Below are 12139 nucleotides of genomic sequence, written 5' to 3' on the forward strand. Positions count from 1 at the left end.
GTATGAGGCTGAATTACTGGTGCCAATTCTTTGTGTTATCTGTATTACACTCCTACCTTGTATTCATGCTTCTGTTCAGTTACATTACCCGCTCTGACCAATGGGATGTTAACGCAAACAGAGACTTGAATAGCCAGGCTTGCTCTCATGCTTCTGCCATCACCCAGAACGTAACTCCAGAATGAGACAGATCAGTCACAGTTACCACAGACAATCTGGAGATGCAAAGCCTGATGCACACAGCTTACAGATGCATAATGAGAAATTTAATGAAACATCTACTGAGAATTTGTGGTTGACTGTTATATAGCATTATTGTATCAATAAGGAGCTAATAGATACAAAGAACCTTAACACTCAAAAAACAAGAAACCAGAATCAAGAAGATTTCCTATAAAACAATGTAGTTCTCAATCTCTTCTCCACCCAACTTATTCCACACATCTGGAGACAGGCATGCGGAAAGGTGAGTACTCAGAATATCTAAGTGGAAAGAGTACAACTTTTGAAAGAACTGCAAAAAAATCATGATAATCACCATCACTCTCATCACCATTCCCTTTAAGAACCACTACCTAAGCTAACAGAGCAATGTGGACAGTTTATCATTTGCTTTAGTAGATGTTTTTAAGTCACTAGAAACCATTTTTTTCTTTTAGTGTAAAATGCCAATAAATGATTTTTACTTAAGCAACTTTTTTTCTTTTTCCCCATAGCTGGTCCTAAATTCAGTTCTAAGGGAGTTCCTCATCCAAGAAGTTGTAGCACACTGCATTTATTCTATAACTAAAGATAATAATTTATTTTGATGCAAAATTAAAGATACATGAGTACTCCATGTGTTCATGATCAATGACTAGAAACAGCAGAACCCAGTAAAACCCCTACAAAATTTAAGAGAAAGGGTAAGAAACTCTATGACGATTTGTGCTTAAAAATCATTGGCCATCCATTTTTCAGATACATAAAATGCCAGTTACAAGCTACATTAAATATCAAAAGTAATTTCCAAATAATTTGTCAACAGAAGAAAAACATTATGTAAAATTAAAATATACTATCAGTACATATTTATATACAGAAGATATTAATTAAAATAAAGAGAACCAAAGTAAAAAGCAAGAAAAATTAGACTCTCAGGAAGTAATGTCCCTCTTACAGGAAAAAAAAAAGCACTGATATTAGAATTCAGAAAATGAGACGAGCAGGAAAATATTCCAGATAGCAAGATGTTCATGTTAACACAATACATTTCGATATCACCATGAAAATGGGTGCTTCCTATATCTGCCTTCCATACCATACAGGACTAGAAATTCAAAATCAATTCTAACATGTTTTGGTTTTTTACAATATTAATAATTTTGATTCTATTATTATTTTTTTTTAATGGAAAAAATAGAGATAATGAATCCCTCAAGGTTCAACACTCTGTGGGGCATATAAAAAATCAAAACCATTTCAATATAATGGAGATTTTTACGATGATTGTATTATTAATACTCAACAATTTTCTATTAAATTTCTAATTCTTTTTTTAAAAGATTTTATTTATTTATTTTTAGAGAGAGGGGAAGGAAGGAAGAAAGACAGGGCAAGAGACATTAGTATGCAAGAGATACTGGTTGCCTCTTGCACGTCTCCAACTGGGGAGCTGGCCCACAACCCAGGCATGTGTCCTGACTGGGAACGGAACCAGCAACCTTTCAGTTCGTGGGCTGGCACTCAATCCACTGAGCTACACCAGCCAGGGCTAAATTTGTCATTCTTTTTAAAATAATAATAAAAAAATTCAAACCAAATTAGTTATAAACTAAAAGAGAGATTATAGATATTAAAGTACAGAATAAGAAACCTACATATAAATTTTCCACAAAAAAAATTTTTTAAAGCTACATTCATGTATTTCCAGACATGAATTTTCTGGAATTTTCCAAAAATTTCCAGAAATTTTATACATCCCTACTAGCTACCAACTAGTTTCCCAACAATTAAAATAAGTAACTCCTCTATCTTTCTTTCCTCTGAAGACTGCCTCAAAAAAAAAACCTATTAACTAATTCTAACCAATTTTGGGTTTCTATTAATTTTCCCTGACAAGGCATTTAGCAGCAATTAAGTATTTTGTCTAGAGGCAATATTCTAAGATTTCAGATCCTCTGTGGAGAGAGCCAACTGGCAATCTTACTTTGCTTCCTTTCTTAAAGTGGGATGATAAGAAGACTAAAAGTTCTGGATAGTCTTAGTTTCAGGATGTGTCATATTGACTTGTTTGCACTTATTCTCAATTTTAAGTTGAGGTAAACAGGTAACTGCTGTAACATAATCAATTCCTTTCACTGGTCGATAAAATTACTCACCGTGGTAATGTCAATACTAAGAGTTCTTAACTGGCAATGTGCAGTGACACATGAAATGGACAATCTTCCACACCCAATTTCAATTTGACTAGTAGCCCAGTGTCCAAAAAAATAAGCTGATTCTTCAGAACAGTAAAAGATTTTATCTATAGTATGCTTAACAAAAACAAAATAAAACAAAACAAATCTTCATTTTTCAAAGATCACAAAGACAACTACAAATGAAAACAAAAAGCCCTGGCCAGGTGGCTCAGTTGGTTGGAGTGTTCCCCCATATACCAAAAGGCTGTGGGTTCGATCCCCAGTCAGGACAGATATTGTGAGGCTGCTGATTAATGTTTCTCTCTCACATCGATGCTTCTGTCTCTGTCTCCTTTTCCCTTCCTCTCTAAAATCAACACATACACATTGGGTAAAGATTAAAAAAAGAGAGAGATTTCCCAACCTGGGCTGGAGAACCAAATGATCCTTTTTGCCTGCCTGCCTGTCTCTCATACACATGCAAGCATGTGTGCATAAGCATGCATGAGTGTGTGCACAGGGACACATACATACACATACACACACAATATGGGGATAAAGTGGAAAATCTGACCCTATATTGCCTAGAAATTTTACAATGTTCTATCAATTGTTATTTCTCTTCCCATATCCTACTTTTCTCATCCTAATCTTGACAAACAGAAACTTACCAATATCACTGGCAAATTCATAGACATGGGGTTTTTGCAGCAGCCCTAACTGGCACATACAGGTAAGGGCGTTAAGAGCTTTTACAATAACAAATTCCTCAGCGTCACTAAGACCTTGTTGCAGCAGGGGTTTGAGAATTGAGGAGCTCTGCCAGCCAACATAGGCAGCAACACCTGAAAAAGAGGAGCAACATTAGGTGATTATGTATTTTATATCTGGAAGTACAAATGCCATCAAGTAAAACAATGAAATTAATCAAAAAACAAATATTTTGAGCAACCACCAAGGAGATAACATTGCTCTTCCTATCCAGCACAATAAATGAAAAGAACCAAACCAAAGCAAATCATCAAGAAATTCTGGAACACCAAGAGAAAAAAACAAGACCCTAGGCACTTACAAAAAGAAAAATATAGGTTCCCTAAAAATGAGAAAGAATGAATGGCATCAAATTATTTTCAGCAATAATGGAGCTAGACTGTAACAGAGCAAGACTGTCAAAGTTATGAAATATTATACCCAAACTGTCAATAGGAGAACAAATATAAGTCATTTTGAGATATGCAAGAACTATACAAGTTTGCCTCATATGCAACCATTTCTAAGAAAGTTACTTGAGGATATACTCTAGCAAAATAAAAAATATATAGAATGCACAAAATAGTAGCTATAACCCTGGAATTCAAAGGGGAAAAATAATACTTAGCAAAGATCCAGAAATTAATTAGCCAAAATTAGAGCAAAATGCCAGTAATTTTTTATGTTATCAAGAAGAAAAATGGAGGAAGTTACAAACAGATAAAAATTGGTAAGAAAGAGGCTAGATATTATAGGTAAGATGAAGAAGATATATTACTTTTCTCTATAAAAGGAAAGAAAAGGAATATGAAACTCCAAGACAAAGAAGAAATTTGTCAAGAAAGTCATGGCATAAATACGAGATAAATTAAAATGTGCAATGCATTTCTTAATCCATAGAGGACAGAAAAGAGAATCCATTGACTTTGATGCTATAAATATTCCCATCAAGGATAAAGAAGTCACAGCATTGGAACTGTGGTAAAGCCAATATAAATAATACACTACTTGGCTCTAACCTGTAGACATTCATAATCACGTACATTTTGTTTTACATTTTTAGAGCCAGTCTATACAAAGCACAAAAGACTATTATAATTACAATGTAGAATGTAAGTGCTATCAACTATGACAACGCAAACAATTAGTTGAATTATCAACCACCAAAAAAAAAAAAGAAAAGAAAAATTAGAAAGAAAGGGGCACTAATATTCTTACAATCCAAATCAGAAGGTGATCAATAAGAAAGAGTTTAATTATTTAAAGTTATACAAATCACAAGCTAAAGCACTGAAAACAGTGATCTATATCTCAGAAACAGAGGGGAAGAGGAATTTGGCATGGAAAAAAAATCAAGAAATAAATCTAAAGTTGATTATTCTACCAATAGCAATATGAAAGCATTATTGAGTAATGACAATAATCGCCTGAAGATATCAAACCAAAATCACAAACCAAAATAGCTGCCTCTAGGATGTGAAACTACTGCTTTTCATATACTACTTAATAAATTTTGAATAAATTTTAAGTAATTTATAAAAGCATATTTCTCTAGAATTCATAAATAATTTTAGAATTTTTTCTGTAATAAAAGGAAAAATACCAGGCTCTAAAAGTTTGTTTGACTTTTCCGTAAGATGGCTCTAGTAGTGCTTAGTTGTCTTTAACTTCATTTGATACACTTTTGTTAGATTGTATTGTGACAGCTGTCATATCTGTGCATTTTAAGAAAATCTTGTCAAAATTGATAAATTTTTGCATAGCCACTTTGAAGATGGAAAAAAATATGCAACATTTGCAGCATACTATGCTTTACTAAGAAAGGTAAAAACGCAACTGAAACACACAAAAAAACTGTGCAGTGTTATGGAGAAGGTACTGTTAAAACATGTTAAAAGTGGTTTGCAAAGTTTCGTGCTAGAGATTTCTCACTGGATGAGGTTCCACAGTTGGGTAGACCAGTTGAAGTTGACAGACATCAAATTGAGACATTAATTGAGAACAGTCAATGTTATATCACGTGGGAGATACTCGACATACTCAAAATATTCAAATCAATAAAGTTATTGGTGAAAATTAAAAATGTATCTTTTATTTTACAGAAAAAAACTAAATGGACTTTCTGGCCAACAAAGTACTATCTAAAATTCCAGTGGATTATATTTAGAAACTTTACAAACTGAAATGTATGAGCTAAGACAGCTCAAAATATTTTGGAAGAGTGATATCTAAGGAACTTACCCTACCAGTTACTAAAGGTAGTTATAAGTATGTGAAAATTAAAAAATGACATAGCTGTAAGAATAGAGTACAATGTTAAGTACAAGAATGAGAAATCAATGAAATAAAAGATACCCAGATGATAATTGAAGCTTCATAAATCAATGGGAAAAAATAAAATGTTTAATACATTATGTTGGTAAAATTATATTTCTGAGAAAAGTTTAAATTTTACTTCACACTATAGCCCAAAGATAAGTGTGAAAAATAAAACATTTGGAAAACAGAAAACATAAGACACACATCTAGCAGATTATTAACCTAATTCTGGAACTTGAAAAAACTGTAGGCACAAAAATAAATGAATAAATAAAAGCAAAAATCAAATAAATTGACATCATAAAACTGTTTAGGACATAAAAATAATCAAGTTACCTGAGAAAAAAATTCTGCCATACAAATGATAAAAAGTTATTTAATGTTCTTAATGTAGATATATAAATGGCTCAAAAATACCAACAAGCGTAGTACCATCAAAAAATAGTAAATTAAAAATTCACAGAATAAGAAATTAACATGAGAAAGTTTTGACAAATACCATCATTTCACTTATGGGTGGAATCTAAAAAAGCAAATGAAAAACACAAAACAAATGAACATAAAAATAGGAAGAGATACAGAGATATAGAGAACAAGGTAATAGTTACACCAAAGGAGGGAGATGGAAACATTTTTTAAGTGTTAACAAAAAAACAAGCCCTAGCTTGTATGGCTCAGTGGATTGAGTGCCAGCCTGCGAATCAAAGGGTCGCAGGTTCGATTCCCAGTCTAGGGCAAATAACTGGGTTGCAGGCCAGGTCCCCAGTAGGGGGCGCACAAGAGGCAACCACACATTGATGTTTCTCTCCCTTTCTCCCTACCTCCCTCCCTCTAAAATAAATAAATAAAATCTTAAAAGCACACACATATACACACAAGAAAGTTTTTCAACTTCACTAATAAGCAAAGAAATATACTATATTGAAACAAGTTATCATTTTACCCAACCAACAGGCAAAGATTAATGAAGCCTATTTCATACTGGAAGTATGCAGTACTGTCAAATAATACTGATCAGAGTGAAAAACATCTTTTTGAAAAGCCTATAAAATGTCATCAAAAGTTTTAAATATATATTCCTATGCTTTAACTCAGAAGTTAAAATTTGATTCTAGCCTGAAAAAATAATCAAAAACAAAATGTATATAAAAGATCATCTGTATAATCTGTGATAGAAAAAAATTTAAATATACAACAGAAGAGTTTAATAAATTTTGGTCAAACTGTATAATGGAACAGTTTGATTTACTACTGTAAATTATGCTTTCAAAGAATTTTTAGTGACATGAGAAAATGCTTAGAACATACATTATTAGAAAAAGGTTTAAGAAGTAATAACATTAAGAAGAAATATAGCCCTGGCCAGGTAGCTCAGTTGGTTAGAGCATCCTCCTGGTATGACAAGGTTCTGGGTTCAAATCAACCACTGAATGCGTAAATAAGTAGAACAACAAAAATCAATGTTCCTCTCTCTCTCTCTTAGTCTTCTCTAAAATCAATCAATGAAAATTTTTTTAAAAATACAACATCTGCACAGCATTTATATACCAGGCACTATTTACATGTTAACTTATTTTATCTTCACAACAACAGTGAACAACCAATAGATAGAGAACTATTATTATTCCCATCTTATGGATAGGGAAACTAAAACACAAAAGAGTAAATAATTTCTGCAAAAACCACAATTAGTAAATGAAAAAAACAGAACTTACACCCAGCAATCTGGCTCTGGAATGCCAACTCTTAACTAGCACACAATAATGTCTCTCAACACATATGAGAGAATGGGATAGATGGGATGGAAAGAGAAGGGAGGTACCTATAGGAAAAAAACCCCTGAAAACATTTATAGAGGATGTACATGGGTTATAGGGTTAGACATTATCCATTTGCTTCTTGGTTTCTCAATTTTCCAAATATTCTACAGTAAGCATGCATTACTTTTATAAGCAAACAAAAAAAAATCCATGAGAAGTATTTTTAAGTGAAAAAAGTAATATAAAGCCATGTTTCAAAACACACATGAATTGACCAATAAATGGAGAAAGTTCTATGAACCACCTTTTCTCAAGAAAGGGAATAAAAATAAATTATCTGAGAAAAGAAAAGAGCAAGAAAGACGAGGATGTGAGAAGCAAAGTACTGTATTCAGAAACTGAGTGAGATGAAGTCTGAGGTGCAAAACAGATAATTCAATAAATTAACACAAAAACAAACTAAACGTCTGAAAAGAGGAGGTACAATAATCCTCAACAATAACCAAGCAAGAACAGCAGGCAATTTCAAAGTTTTCAAAAGTAGGAAGTACCCTTTCCTACACAGCATTATACGGTAGCATTTGCAGAAACATTAATACTATTACTATATGAGTTTCTTTCCTTTAAAAAAAAAAAAATACATCCAACAGCAAACCTTTTAGCAGTTACTTTCCCAGACTATTGAGAAACAAAATCTATACCCTACAGCTTTCTAGTACTACATGAGAAAGTCTTAATACCAGCGAAGCTTTCCAAAGTATAGAAGAGTCTTTAAACATTTTGAGTTAATGAACTAGCTGGCAATCATGTCCAAAATGATAATAAAGGGGGTTAGCAGGTAATCATAATAACATGGCTTTAGCATATAATATTTCCAAATCTAAATGTCCTAATTATTGGGCTGGCCAAAAAGTTGATTTTTTTCTGTATGATGGTTCTAGTGATGCTTAGTTGTCTTTAACTTCATTCAAAACAATTTTGTTAGAGTGTATTGTGACAGCTGTCATATCAGCATGCATTTTAAAAAATTATCAAATTTGGTGAATTTTTGTACAGCCATTTTAATATTGAAGATGGAAGAAGGTACACAACACTTCTGGCATATTATGCTTTATTATTCCAAGAAAAGTGAAAGTACAACTGAAACTCAAAAAAAGATCTGTGCAGTGTGTGGAGAAGGTGCTATGACTGATTGAAGACGTCAGTGTGTGGTTTCTTGGTACTACTGACATTTTGGCCAAATAATTCTTTGCTGTGGGGTTGTTGTATGCATTGGAAGATATTTAGCAGCATGCCTGGCCTCTACCCCGTTGCTAGAAGCCAATAATGGGAGATAGCCAGCATACTCAAAATATACAAATCAATACAGTTATTGGTGAAAATGAAATATGCGTCTTTCATTTTACAGAAAAAAACTAAACGGACTTGCTGACCAACCCAACAGACTGATTACACTTTGTTATTTTCTGATTGTTAAGTTATGTATGTTTATTGTTTAAAAATTGACAAATATGAAAAATATAAAGAAAACAATAACCCACAACCCAGTCCCAGAGATAACCACCATTCACACCTTAGTGTATACATTCCAGCCCTTTTTTATAAATATATATGATTTACTATTGTTACCTTTACACAACTGAAATCATACTTTAAGTGGATCTACAATCTACTTTAGTCACTTTAATAATATTTCATGATACCATCCCAAGTCATGAAATACTCTTTTAAAACACAGTGTTTAATGACCACATGGTATTCCTTCATGGGGATGTATCACAATTTAATTAACCAATCCTTTGATCAGCTGAGATATACTTATCATACAAAAGCAGCAGAAAGACACAGATACTAGGAACTCATTCTATTATTAGTAAAATTCAGTAGTATTGTCACCTTTCAGATTGCATGCTTTTTGGAGAAGATTAAAGTCTTAAAGATGAATTTAAAAAAAACATACCAACTATACTATCAAAAAAAGCTCCACGGAGATGCCAATCATTCTTATCATTTAAGAAAGTAATCATGTGGGACAATAAAACATCATTGGCTTTCTGACGTCCAAAGAATACACACAGCCGTGTTATTCCATTTTCCATTAAGGTTTGTTTCACAATATTTTCAGGGTCACTTAGCAAAGTGACAACTTTCTGCTGAACCATTTCATGTAAGGCTTGGAGCTCTAAAAAGGAAAAAAAAAAAAAAGTAAAGGTAGGATCCACAATTTTTCCCCATATGCATGGACCCAGTCTTCTTTCTTAGTCCTCAGAGAAACAGAATGATTACAGAAACCACCGGAGAAAGTCTATAATCACTATGTTTTCCCACTATTCAGAGCTCTGAAGGATTGATGGAAGGCTGAAATACAAAACTGAAGAACATCCTTAATAAACTGATTTCACAAGCATGGTTACTATCACTAATTTAATAACTCTATTTCTGAGGTTTAGGAGAAAACTGTGGGAAAGCAAAGAAAGGAGATCACACTGCTCTGATATGGTCAACTTAACCAAGGACTTGAAAACCCTAGACGAGTGCAGGATACAATCTGATGGCACGGGGCAATACTCAGAAAGCATTTTAAAGGCCAGACCACGATATTTCAGAAAGCCACTGCGAGTCCTTTCAAGTCTTTACACGATCTGGCCACTGCCACCTTCTCTGACCTTACCTCCTATCCACCCTCCCCTTTTATTTATTTACTTAGCTGTCTATGTTTCCCTTACTATCAACAAAATGTTAGCTTAAGAGCAGGGATTTTTCTGTCTCATTCACCACAGTATCCCTAGTGCTCAGAGCAGGCACAGAGTCGACTGATGCAGAGCTGCCCCTAACAATTATCTGATGGCTAAATGAGTGAGGGCAGAGGCCCCTCTGGTCCGGCATGGTCAAGGGAAAAAAGTCTGATATGCAAAATTACAATATTCACATAAAAAAAACTTTAGGTTACCTCCCTAAAAGTTTTAACACTGAACTTAATTATCTAAAAAGATCCAATTACACAGTTATAGAATGTTGAACAGTATTTTCTATGATGGAAAAAGTGAGGATTTCCTTTCTGATATATTCTTCTATAAGTTCAAAATTATTTCACTGTCTTCAACTCAAATAATTATGCCATCTAAAACGATGCCCTTTCAACAAGCAACAGAGCCACTGCAGTTGTCTCTAGCATAAAAATCTGAAAACTAACTTCTCTGGTTTTTCTCAACTAGAAATATCTTAGAATAGACCTAAGCATACTATTTTACTTCTAAGTCTCTAACTCAATAAACATTAACCGAAGCCTGTTAAAAGCTGTATGGATGTAAAGAAACTTAGGATAGGAACTCTGACCTCGAGTTCACCATCACGTCTGTCCCTTCACAGCAAACTGTCCATGCTTTAATATGTAAATCACAGACAGCGTGAAAAAAACACAAGTTTATGACTGAGGATACACAGAATATACTCACAGAAGGAGAAAAGGTTTAGATTCTTTAGCTATGATGTTTCCAATGGTTTTTTCCCCTCGTATCATAAGACTGATACAATTCAGCTAGCTTTACTGTTGACACAAATCAATTCTGGCTGGAAAACAATTGAGCTTAGAATCTGTAGCAACAAGCTGATCATTTGGCTAGATAAATGTTCAAGAGTAGAGAGAACAATCAGAAACCAGGGACCGTTCCTATTTATGCATCTGGTATTATTTCATCTTGCATGAAAAACAGAAATGATGATTTGCTGCAAGTTCACATTAGTAATTCATTCTAAGTAACAGGAAATCTGGAACAGAAAATCATAGTACCTGTGTCATAATTTCCGTTGGGATGTGTAACTTCATCTATTTCTTCACTATTTGGGTCATTTTCCATATTGAGATTTTTTAACTGCACTAATTCCAGGAATCTCAAAGCCGTTTCTGCCAGCAGAGCTATGTTTTCTATAAAAGGAAGAAAAATTATAATTATCTTCTTAAATCTTTGTAATACAACTTGTTCTCACTAACTCTTTATACATAAAAATAACAAGCATAGAACTAAGAAGAAAAAGTAAAACTTTCAAACTTAGCACTTAACCTAATCATATGTCAGTAACTCATTTCATAATCTACAACTGTCCCTAGACTACCAGTTTTAATAACAAAACATAAGCATCTTTAAAAAAAAATACGAAAATAACCCAAAATATAGCACTTGGATCTATTGAGGAAAAAAGAAAAAAAACATTCCTTCTACAAAGTCCTACCCCTTCTTTTATAAGATTAAAATTTTTTTTTCTTTTATTGATTCTAGAGAGATGGGAAGGGAGAAAGAGAGGGAGAGAAACATTGATATGAGAAACATTGATCAGCTGCCTCTTGTACACACCCCAAGTGGGGACAGAATCCACCACCCAGGCATGGGCTCTGACCCAGAATCGAACGTGGGACCTTTCTCTTTGCAGGATAACACCCAACCAATTGAGTCACACCAGCCAGGGCCAGAGTCCTACCCTAAACAGTATGCTGACATTGGACTAAAAAACATTCATGTGAAAAAAACAGTCACAATCAAGCTGGGCTTTGGAATCACATAGACCTTGGCTCAAATGTCTACTCTGCCACTTAGTAGCTGGCTGTTTTAGCCAACGTGAGCCTTGGTTTCTTCACACATCCATGAGCCACTACCAAACTGAATCAACCATTGTTGGATTGCTTTACAAGCAATACTCTGAAGTTCTTAAGGAACAAAGTGTGAGACTGTTTGCCATACTTCTAGTTATCTATATTTTCTCCTTTTTCTTTCTGATAATCTGGCAAGACTATCTGATACTCCTCACCATTTACTTCTAAGTTCTGTGTCACATTTGCTATTAATTATATCTACTCTATTGCTTATACCTTCTTCCTTATGTTATTTATTCGTGTCTCTACCCTTTTTTCTCTATTACTTCTGTGCTTCTTAG

At 33.7% G+C, this 12139-nt stretch overlaps 1 protein-coding gene across 1 annotated transcript in view; it reads right to left on the reverse strand.

The window, feature by feature from the left end:
- PIK3R4 (phosphoinositide-3-kinase regulatory subunit 4) overlaps window positions 1-12139 on the reverse strand; it is a 58654-nt gene that overhangs the window by 34563 nt on the left and 11952 nt on the right. The window contains exons 5-7 of the mRNA XM_045857266.1: window positions 11001-11135; window positions 9171-9392; window positions 3053-3226 (exon numbers count right to left, since the gene is read on the reverse strand). Of these exons, the coding sequence (XP_045713222.1) occupies window positions 3053-3226; window positions 9171-9392; window positions 11001-11135 (531 nt within the window). The remainder of the gene's footprint in view (window positions 1-3052; window positions 3227-9170; window positions 9393-11000; window positions 11136-12139) is intronic.

Source organism: Phyllostomus hastatus, unplaced genomic scaffold (assembly GCF_019186645.2).
Source record: "Phyllostomus hastatus isolate PE091 unplaced genomic scaffold, TTU_PhHast_1.1 phas_scaffold_129, whole genome shotgun sequence".
In the NCBI taxonomy this organism is placed as follows: Eukaryota; Metazoa; Chordata; class Mammalia; order Chiroptera; family Phyllostomidae; genus Phyllostomus; species Phyllostomus hastatus.